The 20,956-nt window shown below is 42.4% G+C and overlaps 1 protein-coding gene across 1 annotated transcript; it reads left to right on the top strand.

The window, feature by feature from the left end:
* Positions 1–6,713: 6,713 nt before the first annotated feature.
* Positions 6,714–14,416, top strand: MBL2 (mannose binding lectin 2). The gene is made up of 5 exons (XM_007520746.3): positions 6,714–6,790; positions 9,305–9,483; positions 10,292–10,408; positions 12,748–12,816; positions 13,538–14,416. Exons 2-5 carry the CDS (start codon positions 9,309–9,311, stop codon positions 13,918–13,920), a joined length of 744 nt encoding a protein of 247 aa, XP_007520808.1. The 5' UTR covers positions 6,714–6,790; positions 9,305–9,308; the 3' UTR covers positions 13,921–14,416.
* Positions 14,417–20,956: the final 6,540 nt, after the last annotated feature.

The raw sequence follows: 20,956 nt of genomic DNA, 5'->3' as shown, positions 1-20,956 counted from the left end.
ATCTTGGAGTTATTATTCCTCTGATGGACAACTGGACCTGAGTCTCCTGCCTGTCTCTGCCCCAGTCTCATGCCCTCCCATCTCTGGATCTATCTCATAGTCCTCCCGAGTTGATGCTCTCAGGACTGGAACAAAGCTTGAACTCTTTGGCTTCACCTCAGCCCCCCTCCTGCTTCCCTCCCAGTGTTACCAGCGCTGCGGCCAGCATGGCCACAGTGTCTGGCTTGCCCATTCTTGTGCTCCAGAGGAATGGCTTCTCTGTATAGCTCCACACTAGTTCTTGCAGGCTGACTAGAAAGATTTTTTTTTAAATAATTTATTTCTTTATTGGGGAATTAATGCTTTACATTCAACAGTAAATACAATAGTTTGAACATGCATAACATTCCCCAGATTCCCATTTAACAATACAACCCCCACTATTTCATTCATCATTTTTCATGGACCTGTATTCTCCCCACCCACCCACCCACCCACCCCAGAGTCTTTTACTTTGGTGAAATACTCCAATTTCATTTCAGGTTCGACTTGTGTTGACTAGAAAGATTTTAACCATACCTTTTCCAATAGGTCTTTGCTCCACTGTTATATACTGCCATTGTTTATTTATTTATTTATTTATTGGGGGATTAACTGTTTATAGTTGACAATAAACACAATAGTTTGTACATGCTTAACATTTCCCAGTTTTCCACAGAACAATACACCCCCCCACCATGTCTTCTTCTGCCATCCTGTTGCAGGACCTAAACCCTCCACCCACCCACACCAGAGTCTTTTACTTCGGTGCAATACACCAATAACCATTGATTTTTACTCAGGTTGAATCATTCATTATGCTAAGCTTCATTTCATGTACATCAGTGCACAATTAATATCACGATTGACACCCAGATGGAAAACCTACCTACAAAGTCATTGTGACAACTCCTTCAAAAGAAGGCAAAGTGGACACTCAGAGAATCCTGTTCCTGATTCTGGCATGTGAACAAGAATGTGCATGTTTGTCTGCAGAAAGCCCACTTGGGTTGTGTGTTGCTTTGCCTTGTGCATGACTCAGGATTGAGCCCAATTCCTGCTACTGTGGTCTTTCTCCCTCTCCCTCTCCCTCTCCCTCTCCCTCTCCCTCTCCCTCTCCCTCTCCCTCTCCCTCTCCCTCTCCCTCTCCCTCTCCCTCTCCCTCTCCTTCTCCCTCTCCCTCTCTATCTTTCTCCTCCTCCTCCTCCTTCTTCTTCTTCAACTCTGAAAATGCACGTGTCTAACTGTACACCATGGGCGTTCCAGTGATTAAATTAATGATGCAGTTGATTCTTACTACAGAGCTAAGCAGCCTCTGTCTCTGTCCTTGCAGACTATGAGAATTGAGAGCTGCCTCATATAGCAGAAGATGTTTTACAAACTTCATTTTCAGCTCCAAGGGTACTATCCTTCATCCAGATGGTCTCAGGCATGACTGATGCATGTAGATGAACACAAGAATCAAAATGAAACAACACCAGGAACAAAGTACTTGTGCCCATTTCTAAACATTTCTGACTCTCCTCTGAGTTCCTTAGGAGACCTTCATGCTGAAATGGGCTTCACAATTGAAGTGCTTAGAGTCTCGGCATTGTTGGAGCATGGCTTAGGGGAAATGTCAAAGGTAAGTACCTCTTGGTTGTGTCCCACTTGATGTCCAGAGACATCATCTGTTTCTTCTACTCCTCTTTTACCCTATTTGTGATATGTTTTTGCTTTTTTTTCTGGGGAAACAGAGAACAATGTATATATACAAGGCACTTTTATTTTCCAGTCTAGTATTGCATTTGCTAAAACCATCCTCTCATTCTCATTTTCCAAACTCTTTGCTCAAAAACTTGGAAACTTCTTTCTCTGTTCTCACAGAGTTAAGGCAGGCTCTTCAGTCACCTCCACCCTGTGTTTTACCCATACTACAGAATCCTCCCTCACCACTCAGCACCAAGAAATCATCTGACACCAGCTGGGTAGTCTACAATTAAACTCAGCTCTGTCATTATATACCTAGAGTTGGCATCAGTCCTACGAGACTGACCACACACATCCACTTTGTGTGACATCTTTATTTCTTGCACATCAACTAGTGATGGAAGCTTCTTCCTAAGTCTTGCACTTTGGTTCCATGTATTTACTGGAGTAACTCACTAACCTCAAAGAAACATTTAATTCATTTTTATCTTCTATTAAGAGCTGATCTAATGCAGGAACATCCAGGCAGATGTGATGCACAGGGTATGTATGTAGAAATGGATCAGGTACTTCAATGCCTTTATCAGATGTTCTGTATACTTTGTATCTCCATGTGTTCACCAACTTGGAAGTTCTGTGAACTCTGACTTTTATTTCATATCAAGGCTTTGTTGCATAAGCAAGATTGATAAATCATTAATCACTGGTGATTGAACTCAATTTCCAGTCCTTCTCTCTCCCTCAAGATGACAAAAGGTGGGAGAGGAAAGCTACAGCCCTCTAACCAAATGTTTAGTCATGACAATGATTCCTCTGTAAATTACACTTTCACAAATATACTTCAATAATAATAAGGAGGAGGAGGAGGAGACAGCTTTATGGTTTCTTCATTTAGGGCATTTCATGTGTTTGGAGAATTCTATTCCAGGAATGGCATCAACTAAATAATACATTTCTTTCTATAAATCACTTTTCAGATTCACAAATAATATTATAGCTCATGTGATGTATTCATTTCAATGATCTTATTCATTTTGACATTTTACTCTGTTAGTTTGTATGTAATATGACCTATATTTTAAAGTTTCTTTTGTGGGTGTTGTTATAATTATTTAAAGCCAGTAGCAGGTCTTTTGCAATGAGCCATATCAAATGGTGTATACTTCTGGACCTTGTGTTTCTGCAGTGATACATGTACTCAATCATAGCTCTCATTTTCTCAGCAGTAAACTGCTCTAGAATGTTGGGATTACTACCAAGCCATATTCTGTGCTTCTCATGGAGAGACAAAACAGGGACAGAAGATGAACCCTTACAAAAAGCATCACTAGGTCCGGAGAGGTATAATCAAGGGTACCTGTCTCCTAGTGTTAGTCCCCAACAGAAAACTTCAGTTGTTAGAAAGAAGAATCCCCAGAGAGAATATTCTCTGACAATAGAAATCCCACAAGGCTGTGAGTGGGTATTGGGCAGTGGGCATTGGGAGAGGGCTCTGAGAACCACATAATTTGCAATTTCTGGGGCAGGCACGAAAGCAGATCCTGATTGTCTTGGGCCCAACTCATCTTTAAGCGTCACTTAAAGAAGAGTTGGGCCTGTGTTTAGGATCATTTCAGAGCAGCTTCTCACATAGGCAGATGTATCTTACCAGTCCAGCCCAAAAGGATTCTGATAACCACTGCCCATACTATATGGCTATGTGTCATTTGCATTGTTGAACAGTTTGTGATATCTTAAGATTCTCAAAGCGTTCAGCAGCAAAGCTAGACAAGCAAAGGACAAAGTGGTGGCATCAAAGGGCGGGGAGCTTAAGAATTAGGTCAAACTTGGTCACAAAGCACACTTCTGAGAAAGAGAATCACCCAGGAAGCTACTGGCTATCCCTTCAAGGTAGATCATGGTACACTCACTTCTAGTCACAAATAGTTTTGCATGACAGGGACGTGAAGCAAGTCGGGTGGAGGCATAGTGATGATTCCAAAATCCTATCTGACAGGAAAAAAGGAAAAGATGATGCTGTCTCGGAGAGCCATGAAAATGCTAAAGTCCTCCTCTCTTAGCCTTGGGATAGGAGTGGGGGAGTAGGGGTGGGGGAGAGGGTGGGGGAGAATGCATGGGCCTCTGCATCTCCTTTATAAAATACTGCTTGGCCTTGATACACTCCTCTCTCCTCCTGAGTAATGTTTATTAATATAGCAGACTCAACTCAGCTTTATAACAGCAGTACACAAAACCGTAACATTTGCAACATTATCTCCAAGTTGCAGATGCTACCATGATGCCAATCTGACTTTCCCTGGGCAGACAACCTCACTAATGTGTCCTGGAACTCCACCTCCCCAGAGTCCTGCTGCACCAGGGAAAAGTAGAAACAGGCTGTGGGTGTGGATTGACCTGTCAATGACCTTATCCAATGGAGACATAATTACAGACGCCTGACCTCCTGCCTTCTGCACCTTATACAGATCTTTGGTCCGTACTCCCAGAGGGATAAAGAATGGAAAATGTCCTGTGGTCTATATCGGCAACAGAATACTACTCAGCTATTAAAAATGATGAATTTGTCTTTGTCACCCCATCTTGGATGGAGCTTGAAGATATCATTTTAAGTGAGATAAGTTAGAAACAGAAGAAAGGATATGGGATGATCCAATTTACAGTCAGAAGTTGAAAAACAAGATCAGAAGGGAAAACACTAAGCAGAACTTGGACTGGAGTTGGTGTACTGCACCAAAGTAAAAGACTCTGGGGTGGGGGTGGGGGGCTCAGGTCCTAGTGGGGGTTGTATTGTCATGTGGAAAACTGGGAAATGTTATGCATGTACAAACTGTGTTGTATTTTACTGTCAACTGTAAACCATTAATCCCTCAATAAAGAAATAAATAAAAATAAAAATTTAAAGAAAAAAAATAGGGAAACTTCCAGTGGAGGAGGTGGGACACAGAACTCTGGTGCTGGGAACTGTATGGAATTATATACCTCTTTTATCTTTCAATCTTATTACTATTATTACATCACTCATAAAAACCAAGAAAAAAGGGAGTCGGGCTGTAGCGCAGCGGGTTAAGCGCAGGTGGCGCAAAGCACAAGGACCGGCATAAGGATCCCGGTTCGAACCCCCGGCTCCCCACCTGCAGGGGAGTCGCTTCACAGGCGGTGAAGCAGGTCTGCAGGTGTCTATCTTTCTCTCCTCCTCTCTGTCTTCCCCTCCTCTCTCCATTTCTCTCTGTCCTATCCAACAACGACAACAACAATAATAACTACAACAATAAAACAACAAGGGCAACAAAAGGGAATAAATAAATAAAATACATATTTAAAAAAAAAAAAAAAACCAAGAAAAAAAAGTGGCAAAAGCATCTGGCCACAGATGTTGGTGGTTGCTCAGCATTGTGGATATGCTTAGCACTACTTAACTGGACACTTCATTGTCGAGCAGCAAATGTGTATATTTACCATAATCAAGAGGAAAGAAAATCCTTATAGTGTAAGTGATATTTAAAAAAAGAAAGAAGGGTGCCAGGACTGGGGGAAGTAGGGGCTCTACAGTGGAGACGTGAGGTTCCTGCTGTCTTAGGGTTCAAAAAGACAATCGATAGTTAATGTTAGCATCACATTTTTTGGTAATTGGTTTAACTTTGAAAAGTCCTTTTGTTAGGGTTTGCTGTACAGTACCCAGTATCTTGTACATAGCTCTCCCAATCCATATCAAATAATATTTCATCCGCCAACCACAACCTAACCAAGGCAACGATTGCCACCTCAACATGCTTTACCTCAGACTGTGTCCAGAGACTTCACGTGTGGAATGACAACCCTTCAGCTTCATTACTCGGGTGAGACCTTTCCTTTTATAGTACACTCTTATTTCATCTCAGGTGGTTCACTTTCTAACAAAGTCCCATAACCTAGATATACACCAGTTTCTGTGAGAGAGAGCTTATGTTCACACGTATCCATAAACTACTGCAAAATATATACCTGAAAGCAGAAGTACACTAGAGTTTGCAGTGAGTACCTCCCTAACACTTCCTCTCCACTATTCCAAGCTTTGGGTCCATGATTGCTCAACAATTTGTTTGACTATATATGTTAACTCTCTCTTCAATCACCAGGTTCCAGATGCCATCAGGATGCTAGCCAGGCTTCCCTGGATTGAAGACCCCACCAATATGTCCTGGATCTCAGCTTCCCCAGAGACCCACCCTACTAGGGAAAGAGAGAGGCAGACTGGGAGTATGGACTGACCAGTCAACGTCCATGTTCAGCGGGGAAGCAATTACAGAAGCCAGACCTTCTACCTTCTGCAACCCACAATGACCCTGGGTCCATGCTCCCAGAGGGATAGAGAATGGGAAAGCTATCAGGGGAGGGGGTGGGAAATGGAGATTGGGTGGTGGGGATTGTGTGGAGTTGTACCCCTCCTACCCTATGGTTTTGTTAATTAATCCTTTCTTAAATAAAAAAAAAATTAAAAAAAAAAGAAAGAAGGACATGTTAAGAGTCTAGAAAGTAATTAGATAGATCTATTTTAGATAAAGAGTTAAAGACAAATTTACTGCAAGTCAGGGGTATTCAGGTACAAGAACAAGAGTCAGAAGCTGATGCCCTGAATGGGGAGGCTCAGCCAAAAACAAGTGCAGAGCATGACGAGTGGTCCTAGAAAAATTCTGTAGTGCTACTGAGGAGCGATTCTGTTCAGCTAAGCAGGCATGGTTAGCACGTGTGTAGATTTGCAGCTGTGTAAGTTTCTTTCTTTAGAAGTGCTGACCTTGATTAACCGTGTGAACCTACTTCCTACGGCTCAACGAGAAGGCTTGTCAGAATGGACAGTATTTGAAGGAGGAAGTGTGTAGTATCAAAAGAGATAGGCACCAACCATAGTGCTGAAGGCCACTTGGAAATGTTCCTGAAAGCATTTCCTGTGGTCATAAAAGTTGTTCATTAATCTGGAGTTGAAGGTTAGGCCCAAGTTGCCCCTATTTATAGGTGAATGGGCCCTTTGAGATTTTCCGCCTCATCCTGAGACACTTGCTAGAAAACCATCTTCTCTGTCATTGTATCCTGCTCTGTGGAAGCCTCAGTAAGTTATTTCTTTATTATTATTATTATCTTATAATTTTATTATTATTACTATTTATGGAATGTAAATATTGACAAAAACATAGGACAAGAGGGACACAATTCCCACCACCAGGACTCCTTATCCCATCCCTCCACTGGAAGCTTTCCTGTTCTTTATCCCTCTGAGAGCATGGGCCCAAGGTCATTATGGGGCATGGAAGGTTGAAGGTCTGGCTTCTGTAATTGCTTCCCCGCTGAACATGGATGTTGGCAGGTTGACCCATACTCCCAGCCTGTCTCTCTCTTTCCCTAGTGGGGCAGGGCTCTGGGGAGGCAGGGATCCAGGACACATTGGTGGGGTCGTCTGCCCAAGGAAGTTAGGTTGGCATCATGGTAGCATCTGGGACCTGGTGGCTGAAATAGAATTAAGATAGAAAGCAGAACAAAAATGTTTATTTTAATCATGAACCTAAAGGCAAGAATATAGCAGATGAAGATTTGGGGTCTCCACACTGGAAAAAGCTGGTAGGTCTATTTTAGTCTATTCCAAGGGGCCCATGCCTTTACTAGTTTTTGCCTGAGCCTGACAGGGAGATGGTGTCATAGTTGGAGAAAGGACTAGAGAGCTGGATCAGGGAAGAGAGTAGCTCCCAAATATGGGGAAAGTATATAAATATCATTAACTGTAACCCCCTATCAGTTTGATTCGGGCCTATTTTCATCACAAGAGCCCGTGCAACCTCTGCACCCCTGTGGATCTGAGCTCGCATTCTGTGGTCACGGCTAGGAACATAGTAAGTTATTTCTGATGACTGAATCTGTAGTTTTAGGTCAAAGGGCCAGAACATTATTTTAACCAGGGAAGCCTAGAAAGATATTTCCTAAAAAGCAGGGTGGGGAGAGAGAGACAGCAACAGCCATGCAGGTGTGTGTATTTTCCTGACCTGAGGAAACACACTGACCCTCTCTCTACAAATGGAGACATGAATGATCAGACCTCCAAAGCCAGGCTGCCAACATTTTCTAAGGAGAATTAGCAGGAGAAAACATTGACAGGCAGGCCTGGAAAGATTAAGGAATGAGACATTTCAAGAAAGGTGGTGTGCTTGCTGCTGATCTGAACTCAGAAGACAGGCCGTCACATATCAAAATTAAAGGGAGCTGTGGATCCTTGTGAGGAAAGAGGAAATGAGAAATATCTAGAAAAATGTTGCAGCTGTGCAAGGCTCAGTTGCAGGGGGGAGTAAAGCGTCAATAGGAAGCAAAGTAAAGCAAGTGGTGATTACCAGTGCTTCCTCCCTGCAGCTGAGGGCCTGAGAGTGAGTAAATGTGGTTCTCTGACCTTGGAGGGTGATGGATTATCTAGAGAAGATGATATAATGCATGTAGCAGAGGATCCCAAAGGACAGAGGAAGGAAGAATTCCTACAACTTCTTGAATAATAATTTCCGTGGGGGCCAGACTGTGGTACACTCAGTTAAGGGCATATATCACCACGTGCAAGGATTTGGGTTTAAGGTCCCACTCCCCGTCTTCAGTCTTCAGAGGAGACTCTTTACAAGTGGTACAGCAGGTCTGAAGATGTCCCTCTTTCTCTGTCCCTATTAATTTCTCTCTGTCCTGTCAAGTAAAAATAAAAATAAATAATGAAAATAGAAAGAATAAAAGAAAGGAAGGAATGAAAGGAAAGAAAGAAAAAAGGAAGGAAGGAAAGGAGAAAGAAAAATGATTGCCAGGAGCCCTGGACTTATAGTGCCGGCACCAAGTCCTAACAATATCCCTGGAGGCAAAAAAAAAAATAGTAATAGTAATTCTCAGCTATCCCCTAAGTCAACAGACATTATTAGAAAGCTGTTATTGCACCACTCTCTGCACTCACACCTACACAGAAACAGTCATCATTCTCCAGAAACTTGAACACTGGTAAAAGTACCCCAGACTCCCACTACAAGTTGATGTGCAAAACTTTGTTCAAGTAGGCAGACACATCACACAATGTTACAGGAAAGATTTCGTATATATATATATATTCCCTTTTGTTGCCCTTGTTTTTTGTTGTGGTGGTTATTATCTCGAAACTTTACATCAGGCTCAACCTGATGCTGTTGACTGGCTATGGAAGAAGGGCAAACGCTAGAAGAAGAAGAATTGTTGTCATTGTTGGATAGGACAGAGAGAAATGGAGAGAGGAAGGGAAGACAGAGAGGGGGAGAGAAAGACAGACACCTGCAGACCTGCTTCACCGCCTGTGAAGCGTCTCCCCTGCAGGTGGGGAGCCAGGGGCTGGAACTGGGATCCTTATGCCGGTCCTTGTGCTTTGCGCCACATGCACTTAACCTGCTGCACTGCCGCCTGACTCCCAGGAAAGATTTTCTTAGCCAAATCCCCAGTATGGAGGCAGAGCATGCATGGGTCATTCATGCTATATCACCAGTGGCCAGTCAAGATTTTAGAATAGATGCTCTATTTTGAATGTGTGTTGAATACCAGATAAAATGCTATTATCTGTCTTGACTCTCCCCACCGATGTTAGGACCATGTGGATTTTTCTGCCACTCCTCCTTCTGATGGTGACAGCATCTTGCTCGGAAATAGAAGAGAGTGACAACACCCGAAAGAACTGTCCTGCAATGGCCTGCTGTCCTGCAGGCCTGAATGGCCTCCCTGGAAGAGATGGGCGTGATGGCATCAAGGGAGAAAAAGGAGAGCCAGGTATGGCTGTTAGTCTGCTTCTAATTCTGCTTCTAAGACCCCTTTTGTTTTGATCATCATGTTAGGTTCCCTTGCATTGCTTAATGTTGTGGTCTATTTACATAATCATTGTTTTGTTTGAGACGTGCACTGGTTTAATCCCCACTGGTTTGAGCTCTTTTTCCACTCCGCCCCCTCTCCTAGTCACAGCCTGTTTTCCACCATTTAATCCCCACTGGCTCTCGCAGTTTTTTCCTTCTCCCCACCCCCTATCCTACGTACTTCCTCTTCCTGACACTTCCGCCTCAGGAGATATAAAGGACAGGATTTTCTAATGAATGGAGATTAGATAGATTGCACTGCATTCCTGCTCATCAATAAAGATTGAACTGCATTCCCAGCTCAGCCATGAGTCCCTGGTCATCTGTCTCCCACCCGCAAAGCTAGCCCGGCATCTGGCACCCTGAACAGGGACCAGCATATAGCCTGAGACATTCTGTCTATGTAAGGCTTTACCTTCCAGAAGAAGGGGCCTAAAACTGCCAAGAGGGTGATGTCCTATTACGTATGCTGGCTTTCCCTCAACTGTGCATTATAATTCAAAACAGTGATCTAACTCCAGGCTTCCAGGCAGGAGTTTATGTCCTGCCTGATGAGGAGACAGTGGCTTAAGGCAACTTGTCCCATGACATAAAGGTCATGCTCTGGCTTTAAAGGTTGACTCTGAGTCAGCATCTCCTTTATCCTGAGAGGAAATTGGACATCCAACTCATGCAGAAAGAAAACAAGGATACAAAGATTAAAGCATGCTACCTCTGTCTCTTACTAGGCCAAGGACTCAGAGGCATCCAGGGGCCTCCTGGAAAAGTAGGCCCTCCAGGAATCCAAGGCTTTCCCGGGATCAAAGGAGCAATGGGTCAAAAAGGAGACCCTGGGGATCGTCCCGGTAAGAAGTCAAGCTCAGGAATCAGGAAAGAGCTCACTCATGAAAGTTGGTGTGGACTGTGTGTCAAGTGCCCAATTCAAACCCAGGCCCCATGTGGAGGACACCAAGGCACTGGCATGGGGGTGGGGTGTCACTCTACAGATGGTAGAGCATCTGTATATGGGAAACTGGTCTAGACATGACAGAATGTACATGTATGACACTCAGGAGTTAAAAGCAAAAAGAGAAAGCAACCTACCACAGCAAATATTGTTCCCTTTGTCCTGAGGCTTCCTGGGACGTTGTTCAACTCTATTTCCTAATCTAGAAGCCCAAGTAGTCACCAGCTTATATGGATATTCAGAGGGTCACTATGCCTCTGTATAGATGGCATACAGGCTTACAAATCTCCAAGGTCACTCTCTCACCAGGTATCTCTTCTGGATAAGTGAGCCTTTGCTCTTCCTCAGCTAATAGAAACCAATGTGAGGATCTGGTCTAAAAATGAATATATATATATATATATATATATATATATATATATATATATATATTTAAAAACTAGATTTATTTATGACTATGTCTCCAACAGTGGTATATATGGCATGCCATTTATCTTTTAATTTAAAAATGTATATATAGAAAACCCAGTTATTTACTTAAATCAAAGCTCTATAAATCAGCCAATTTCTTTTTTTTTTAATTTTTAAAATATTTATGTCCTTTTGTTGTCCTTGTTGTTTTATTGTTGTAGTTATTATTGATGTCGTCGTTGTTGGATAGGACAGAGAGAAATGGAGAGAGGAGGGGAAGACAGAGAGGGGGAGAGAAAGACAGACACCTACAGACCTGCTTCACTGCCTGAGAAGCGATTCCCCTGCAGGTGGGGAGCAGGGGGCTTGAACAGGGATCCTTAAGCCAGTCCTTGCGCTGGCACCATGTGCACTTAACCCTCTGTGCCACCACCTAACTCCCCAAACAATTTCTTGGCTGGACCTATATGGATTTCCCAATATATCTGTGATGTACGATTGATCCATGGTGTCCTTATATAGCTAGAAGTTCAGCTGTCAGCTAAAGTGATAAGCATAGTTGAATCACTGATCTCTCGTGTTCTTAAAGACTACCCAAGGCTTGTATACAGAGAGGTCATTGCATGAGTCTTCAAGAGAAGGAAGAATGGAAGTGTGAGGGCCTTCCGAAGGTTAGAAAGCATCCCCTTTGCATCTTCTATCCTGTAGAAGAAGAAGAGTATCGCAAGAGTAGCCCACATCCAAAGAGTGGGGAAATAGATTTCATTTTCTGAATAGACAATGTGTCACTCTTTTGAGACCTGATTTCCATCATGAAGCATGACTAGGCTCCTGTCCTTTTCACTTGAATAATGGAAAACTCACAAACACTTTTGATTAAGGAAAAAAAAAATCAAAGACAATAGTGACAGAAAAAATCAAATATAAACCAATATTGATTTCACCAGAGATAAGGCTCTGCAATACTTTCAGTTAATAATCATAAGTCCACAATTATTCCCCAAGAGATTTCTTTCCATCCATAGAGATACTTACTTCAGAAAATGATGGCAGTAAGACAGCTTCTGGCATACTCTTATGCTTGCTAGTCACGGAGAGACTGTATGAATATATTTTTATATGAACAGACATGTATGCATAATATGACATCAGATACATTCATAGACCAAGATAAAATAGAGATTTTTTATTTACTTCTCAGTGTTTTTAATTATATATACATATTATATATACATACATATATATATATATATATATATATATATAATTTTTTTTTGCCTCTAAGGTTATTGCTGGGGCTCGGTGCCTACACTATGAATCCACTGCTCCTAGAGGCTATTTTCCCATTTTGTTACCCTTCTTGCCATTATTGTTATTGTTACCACTGATGTTGTTGTTTTTGATAGGACAGAGAGAAACTGAGAGAGGAGGGGAGACAGAGCAGAAGAGAGAAAGATAGACACCTGCAGACCTGCTTCACCACTTGTGAAGTGACCCTGCTGCAGGTGGGGAGCCAGGGGCTCGAACTGGAATCCTTAGGCAGGTCCTTTTGTTTCATGCCATGTGCGCTTAACCCGCTGCACTACTGCCCAACCCCCTTTATTTATTTTTTACCAAAGCACTGATCAGCTCTGGTTTATGGTGGTGCAAGGGATTGAACCTGGGACATTAGAGCCTTAGGCATGAGTCTCTTTGCATAACCATTATGCTATCTACTCCTGTCCTAATTTTCTTTAGATAGCAAAAGCAAGGTAAAAACTTTTTTTTCCTAATTTGAAAGAGGTTCACTACCCTCATAACAATCATTCCTTCACTTTAATGTTCTAGATTGTGACTGTGGGATAACTACTTCAGAGAAAGAAGCTCTACAAGCAGAACTGGACCGTATCAGACAGTGTAAGCCTTCTTCCTTATCCTTCTGTTGTATAAAGTTTGGACAGACAGAGGTAATACAGATTTACCAACTTTATGCAATTTTCTAGTGCCTAGATAAATATTTCTCATGAATCTCTTACAACATTTCAGTAGAAATAAAGGCAACAGGGTATTACTTAACTTGCTCAAACAAACACCTACAAAATGACAGAAATAACTTATAAAGTGAAGTGTTTGATTCCAAAGGAATTCCTCCTCCATCTTTTGCATTTTGCTCACTGGTGTTGAAATCTGCCAGTGGGGCCTAACTTTTCCTTCTGAATTCTCTGGAATAAGTAAATAATTATACTGTGTTTATTCTCAAGATAATACTGAGGTGGCATTCAGAAATACAAATGATATGTATCCTAGAAATCTAATCCAAAATGACAGAGGTCTTTTCTTTTTTACCAGTCTATATCTTCATATTAGATTTGCCAGATGTCTGAAATAGATATACAGGATACCCAGTTAAATTTGAACTTCAGGCAATATAAATCAAAATTTAGTTTACTTATATCCCTCCCCCAAATTGGATAAGGAAACACTTACACTAAATTAAATTCATTGTTTACCTGAAATTCAAGTGAAAACTATAATTTTATGCCTCAACTCTATTTTAGAAAACTTTAACTAATAATAAGATAAATAGCTTGAGTTGGGTAAAAGGCATAACCATGTCACATTTATTTTCCCATTTTAGGGATGGCTTTTGCAATGGGCAAGAAAGTTGGGAATAAGTTCTTCTTGTACAGTGTTGCAATGATGACCTTTGATGAAGTGAAGACCCTGTGTGCCCACTTCCAAGCCACTATGCCCGTTCCCAGGAATGAGGAAGAGAACAAAGCCATCCAGAGTCTAGCCAAAGAAAAAACACCCTTTCTGGGCATCACAGACCAGGAGATAGAAGGTCAATTTGTTGACATGGCAGGAAACACGATAACCTACAAAAACTGGAATGATGGTGAACCCAACAATGCTGGCCCTCCGCCTGGGGAAGACTGTGTAGTACTCCTGACTAACGGCAAGTGGAATGATGCCACCTGTTCCACATCTGCTCCGGCCATATGCGAGTTCTCCATCTGAGGGGAACTTCTTGGTGCTTCTCTTCACGTCCTAAGTCCTTCGTCTGCTGATGTTTTCATGCCTATCCATAGGGAGCTTCCGTTGTGTGGGGAATCAAAGAGAATGAGAAGACCGACTGACAGAGTGGACGCGGGAGAAGAGACTGGCAGTGTTGCTAAGAAGGTTTCTCATTCGGACAGAATGATTACTGATGATGATGATGATAATCACTGATAACAACAATAGTAGCAACAAAATCCTAATAGTGCTATTAGTAGCAGCAGCTGTAAACACTGTTAATATTTTTTCCAGTTCTGGTAAGATATAACTGCCCTACAGCACTATATATACATTATGATTTGAACATATTCTATGGAGTCAGGACATATAACTCAAAGTAGCTATGCATAGTATTGGTATCATTTAGATAATATTATTCATTAGGCTATATACTTTTATTTGGGTAAGGTGAATTTGATAAGGGATGAAAACAAAATAAATGTGTTTTTTATATAAACAGCTATGCTCTGCTGAGTCCTCTTTACTCACTGATAGTGACATCCTCACATTCTGATTCAATCAGTAGCAATTATTCAGAGAACTATTCTATTGTTTTATTTGTGAACTTTATTTTACTTCGCTTTTGATGAGCTGCTAAGTTTTGTAAAGAACAGAAGTAAAGTCAAGTGATGAACTCTCACATGTGTACAGATAGAGGACACATCCCACTTCCTAGCAGTCCCTTCATAACCACACCTAGTGGACATTCCCAAAGATATTTTGTCAGCTAGTAACCATATGTTCATTTTTTTTCTCTTCATCACATACATCTGTTGTTATCCCTTTCCTTTTTTCATTCAACAATTAACCAAATAACTTGTAGCAAAATGCTATACTGAGGTTTGAATTGATTTTATCAAAGTCTACATAGGTTATCATAGGAGGGAAAGAAAGAAAAAAAAATTGAAAGCTCAATCCCTTTCACTTTCTTAAATATATATACATTCATTTATCTATTTATTTATTATTATTGAAGGAGACAGAGAGTTGAGGGCCAGGCAGTGGCAAACCCGGCCAAACACACATACTAATATGCTCAAGGACCCTTGCACACATCTGGGTTTGAGTCCCAGGCTCCTCACCTGCAGGGGTGACGCTTCACTAGAGGCACGGAGTATCTACCAGTGTCTCTCTTTCTCTCTCCCTGTGTTCCCTTCCTCTCCCAATTTCTCTCTGTTCTATCCAATAAAGTGGAAAACATGGTCTCTAGGAGCAGTGGATTTGTAGTGTCTGCACGGAGCCCAAGCTATAAACTTGGAGGCAAAAAAAAAAAAAAAAAAAGAAAGAAAGAAAGTAAAAGACTAGAAAAGAAAAGAAAAAAAAAAAAACCAGAAAAGAAAAGGTTGTCCTGGTGGTGGCACAATGGATAGAGCCTTAGACTCTCAAGCATGAGGTCCTGAGTTCAATCCCAGGCAGCACATTTGCCAGAGTGATGTCTGGTTCTTTCTCTCCTATCCCTTTCATAAATAAAGAAATAAATTACTTTAAAAAAAGAAATAAAAAATCCACGTATTCTGATATGTAATTTCTGTCACATGTAAGACTTACCACAGCCTTGGCTAGAATTCCTGTGAGCTCAGCCCTGAACTCACTTGAATCACAGATTAGCAATGGAATCAGGCTGAACTCCTAGAATGACCAATACAATATTGATTTATTTAAGCAGCGGCACATTTTGGACATATTTAAATGCATAAAGAGATGTGACAGAGGTGAATTTTGCTTCCAGTCCAACACATATAATCCCCCTTGCAACACAAGTAATAATGTCCGTGATATCCAAACAGTAAATTTTGGTCTGCATCACACACGCACACCAGGGTTGTTCTTTTAAGTTTTGTAAACTTGAATATGTGTTTTATTTGAAAAACAAAGTCTAACTCAGGGCTGGTTGGAGGCACACCTGTTTGAGCTCACACATTACTGTGTGCAAGGGTCATGTTCAAGCCCAGGCTGATTTCCACTCATGGGAGGGAAGTTTCACAAGCAGTGAAGCAGTGCTGCAGTGCTGCTCTTTTTCCCCCTGCTTCTATCTCAATTTCTATCTTATAAAATTAAAAATAAATGAAAGAAAAATTAAAAAAAAAATTTTGACATTGATTTCCTTTTGTTGCCCTTGTTGTTTTATTGTTGTTGTTATTGATGTCATTGTTATTGGACAGGACAGAGATAAATGGACAGGGGAGGGGACAACAGAGAGAGGGAGAGAAAGACAGACACCTGCAGACCTGCTTTACCCCCTGTGAAGTGACTCCCCTGCAGGTGGGGATCCGGGGGCTCGAACCAGGATCCTTACACAGGTCCTTGCTTTTTGTGCCATGTGTGCTTAACCCGCTGTGCTACCGCCTGACTCCCAAGAAAAAGAAATTCTAACTCCGCCTTTGCAGAATGCCAAGAATAATTGTCTACATCCCTGACTTGTATTAGTTGCAGAGTTGTGTAGGGAATTTGAAGGCAAACAGTGATCACCTTAAATTCTCTCCACCTGAGCTGCAGACCAGTTCACTGCAAGTGAATCTTTCTTATTTCTACCTGACCTCAAGCATCATGAAAAGAAGTAGAGACCAGAAGCCCCTGCCAGTTCATAGATGGCATCCCTGTCCCATTTTTGTCAGTGGTGAACGACTATGCCTAGAAAGCCTAATAACATTGACTTTCTTGTTCTCTCCTGGCATTACTCACTTGCCAAAGTGAAAGTGGGCTTGACCTTTTATCAAACTGGTAATGGTTAGATCTACTTGATTTCCACTTTATCAGACAACCCTTAGATGTCACAAGGGCACAAAACTGTGAGATAGAAATTGACAATGCAAAAAGGAAGTGACATTGGAGATGTTAAGGGTCAAGGTGGCCCAGGTCTCTTGCCAGGCCTAGCTTCACGGGCAGGAGGCAGATGACCAGGGACTCATGGATGAGCTGGGAACGCAGTTCAATCTTTATTGATGAGTGGGGATGCAGTTCAACAATCTAATCTCTTCTAATTCCTCTTCATTAGAAAGCCCTGTCCTTTATATCTCCTGAGGCGGAAGTGTCAGGAAGAGGAAGTACATAGGATAGGGGGTGGGGAAATAAGGAAAATAAGGCGCAAACCAGTGGGGATTAAACCAATGAAAATAATGATTATGTAAATAGACCAGAGTCAAGCAATGCAACAGAAGGGGTCTTAGAAGAAGCAGAATTTAAAAGCATAACAAAGTCTCTTAGTAATAGGAGACAAAGGTAATATGAGTGCTTATAAACTGACCCCGCCACTCTTTTCACTGAGTATCTACTTCTTTCAGAGACTCCCAGAATCAGAGGGCAATCGATGTCTATAGATCCAGCTGACTTGGACTCATTTCAAGGCTAATTTCTCCAGTCAATTTGCATATTACCCAATCCTCAAGTTAATACAATCTACATTTTCTTTTTTTAAAAGATATTAAAAAATATTTATTCCCTTGTGTTGCCCTTGTTGTTTTATTGTTGTAGTTATTATTGATGTCATTGTTGTTGTAGACACCAAATGAGCCCCAACAATATCCCTGGTTGCAACAGAAATAAATAAGAAATACAATTATATTGTAAATAATTTAATACCATAACAGGAAACATTCAAGAGAGCTAATATTCCTTATATATTGTCAGAGTTTATAGATGTCAGCTTTTTCTTTCCTTTCTTTTTTTTTTTTTTGCCTCCAGGGTTATTGTTGGGGCTCAGTGCCTACACTATGAATCATGTGCAAGACCCAAGTGCCAGCCTCAGCTACCATGTGGGAGAACCTACAAGGGAGAAGCTTCTTAAGCAGTGGAGCAGTGCTTTCTGTTTACATTGGAGACTTTAATAGTCATCACCAAGACTCGTCACCTGACCTGTGCTGGATTAGGACAGTCAACGGCCAAGCCTTTCCCGCTACGAGACAAGTTCTCAAGATCTTCCCGCACAGTCATCACCGCCCAGCTATCATCCACATTGGTCTCCAGCTCCCACTGATTCTGTGCTCGGAGAAACTAAGATGGAACTTTCGGAAAGCAAACTGGCGTCTGTTCAGTGATCTTACCAACAAATCTATTCCTGCAATTCCAATTAACTCTATCCCCTCTGAAGATTCCTACAGGTGCTTCCACCAAGCCATCTTCAAAGCAGCTTCCCAAGCCATTCCTCGTGGGAGACGTGCTAACTATATGCCTTGTCTTGATGCTGAATGCGAGCAACCACTAAAGCAGTATGATGAGTCGGGCGACCCAGATGTGGCCAACCATCTCATTGCCTCCCTGGATGCAGCACGCCAAGCCCGCTGGCAACAACTCACGGAAAGTCTGAACTTCACCCACTCAAGTAGGAAGGCCTGGAAGCTTCTTCACAGACTGGGTGCCGGTAGCCAACCCCCTCCCATCTCCCATCCTCTCGTATCTCCAAACTCAGTGGCCAGTCACCTAACTCAAGTTGGACGTGCTAAGATCGACCCAGTCTGGAAAAGAGAAATTTCCCATGAGTGGTTATCCCACTTCCGGTTATCTTGTCCATCTCCAAAACTCTCTCCCTTTACACTGTCTGAACTGGAAGACGCTTTGAAGAGGGTTAAACCAGGAAGAGCTGCTGGCTATGATAACATCACCCCAGAACTCATTCTTAACCTGGGTCCTGTGACAAAGAAGTGGCTCACTTCATTCCTGTCCCACATCTTGGAACCTGAGTCTATGCCCAAAGTTCGGCGTCGTGCGAAGATTATAGCGGTTTTGAAACCAAAGAAAGACCCAACACTGGCCGCCAGCTATAGACCAATTTCTCTCCTCTCCGTGTGTTACAAACTCCTTGAGAGGCTGCTTCTGTCACGTATTTCTCATCTTACAGAGAAATTCCTATCACCCGCCCAAGCTGGTTTCCGCCCAGGAAGATCTACCTGTGAACAAGCCCTGGCCCTCTCAACTTACATTGAAAATGGATTCCAGAAGAATTTAAAGACGGGTGCTGTCTTCGTTGATCTCACAGCAGCCTATGACACGGTCTGGCACTGTGGTCTCCTAGTCAAGATCTCAAGATGCCTGCCTCCATGGGTGGCCAACACTATATCGTTTCTTCTCCAAAACAGAAGATTCCGGGTGCATCTGAGTGGCAAGTCTAGCAGATGAAGACTTGTCTCAAGTGGCCTCCCCCAGGGCTCTGTTCTGGCTCCTACGCTATTTAATATTTACATCAATGACCTCCCTGAAACTTCTTCAAGGAAGTTCATCTACGCCGATGACATCTGCTGTGCAACTCAGGCATCCAAGTTTGACATCCTCGAGGAAACACTCACGAAGGACATGTCTCTGATATCTGATTACTGTAAAAAATGGCGACTAATCCCTAGCACTGCAAAAATGGTATCATCTGTTTTCCATCTACACCATGCCTTGGCCTCGCTTGAGCTTAATGTGCAGCTTGGCGATATGAGAATCCGGCATGAAGCCCAGCCAGTCTATCTTGGCGTTACTCTCGATCGCACTCTGTCATTTCACAAACATCTCATAAAAACTGCAGCAAAGGTGGGCACAAGGAATCACATCATTGCAAGACTGGCCAGCTCCTCATGGGGCGCGAGCGCTTCCACACTACGATCATCATCTCTGGCATTATGCTATTCCACTGCAGAATACTGTGCCCCAGTATGGTTCTGTAGCCCCCATGTCCACTTGGTCGATTCCAAATTATATTCCTCCATGAGGATAATTTCTGGAACTATCCGTTCCACGCCGGTTCCATGGCTGCCAGTTCTTAGCAACATCGCCCTGCCAGATATTCGTGGGATGAGGCATCATCTAAGTTCATTTCCCATGTCTACGCTCTACTGGACCTGCCAATATATGCGGATATCTTTGCCCACCCTGTCCAATGCTTGACGTCTCATCACCCAATCTGGTCTCCTACGCCTACACTGAACTTCTCTGTTCCAGACTCTTGGAAACAGAGTTGGCAGTCAGCTGAGGTGAAGAACAAACACCTCATCACAGACCCCTGCAAGCGTCAACCCGGCTTTGACCTAGCACGTTATGATTGGGCCCTCCTCAATGGCTATCGAACAGGCCATGGTCAGTGCGCCGCTGTGTTCCATCGCTGGGGAGCCAGAGATGACTCGAATTGCCCCTGCGGCTACAGACAGACTATGACCCACATAGTCAATGACTGCCACCTCTCCAGATTCAAAGGAGGTCTCGAAAGTTTACATCAGGCTCAACCTGACGCTGTTGACTGGCTACGGAAGAAGGGCAAATGCTAGAAGAAGAAGAATTGTATATCTCAGAATCTGCTGTTTGGGTAATCATGGGATTTCCTTCAGACTACCGTGCCACGACCCATCAGCAGGAACCTTTTCTTTTCTGAGTTGAGAGTCAACACTGAGAATAAATGGTTATTTCAAGTTATCATTTAAGATCTTGTCACTGTTTTCAATAGGTTTCTAACACTTTATTGTTGTTGTTGTTTTCTTAATTTTTTATTTGTTATTATTAGTGCATTAAAGGATTGGCCATGGTATGTTGCACTGAAGCAAAAAACTCTGGGGAGGAAAGGGGAGGGAGGAGAGGGAGAAAGCTTTGGGGGCCTCTATGCATGTGCCAATGATTTTTAAAGCATTAACCCTCTTCAATCAAAAAATAAAATAAAATAAAGAGCTCTATCACCATGGATGTAAAGTAGTAAAAGAATACAAGAATGTCTTTTAAAAATGTGAACACTTTTTTGTTGTTGTTGCTTGCTTTATTTATTTATTTATTATTGGACAGAGACTATGCGAAATTGAGAAGGGAGGGGGAGATCGAGAGGGAGAAAGACAGAGAGACACCTGTAACACTGCTTCACCACTCATGAAGCTTTGCCATGCAGGTGTGGTCCAGGGGCTTGAACCCGGATCCTTGTGTACTGTAATGTATGCGCTTAACCAGGTGCACCACAGCCTGGCCCTGAAGATGTTTTAATAATCAGAAACTGTGGCACATGAATCAGATTTACCGTGCCTACAAAAGAGATTGTCAAATT

Source organism: Erinaceus europaeus, chromosome 1, assembly GCF_950295315.1.
Source record: "Erinaceus europaeus chromosome 1, mEriEur2.1, whole genome shotgun sequence".
In the NCBI taxonomy this organism is placed as follows: domain Eukaryota; kingdom Metazoa; phylum Chordata; class Mammalia; order Eulipotyphla; family Erinaceidae; genus Erinaceus; species Erinaceus europaeus.
The sequence above is the reverse complement of the archived record's forward strand: the minus strand, read 5'-3'. Positions and strand labels throughout refer to the sequence as shown.

Excerpts from the sequence above, each read along its gene's own strand:
- MBL2 (XM_007520746.3), top strand. The coding sequence starts at position 9,309 with ATGTGGATTTTTCTGCCACTCCTCCTTCTGATGGTGACAGCATCTTGC. Across the intron at positions 9,484-10,291 it reads GGGAGAAAAAGGAGAGCCAG|GCCAAGGACTCAGAGGCATC; the intron begins GTATGGCTGTTA and ends GTCTCTTACTAG. Across the intron at positions 10,409-12,747 it reads AGACCCTGGGGATCGTCCCG|ATTGTGACTGTGGGATAACT; the intron begins GTAAGAAGTCAA and ends TTAATGTTCTAG.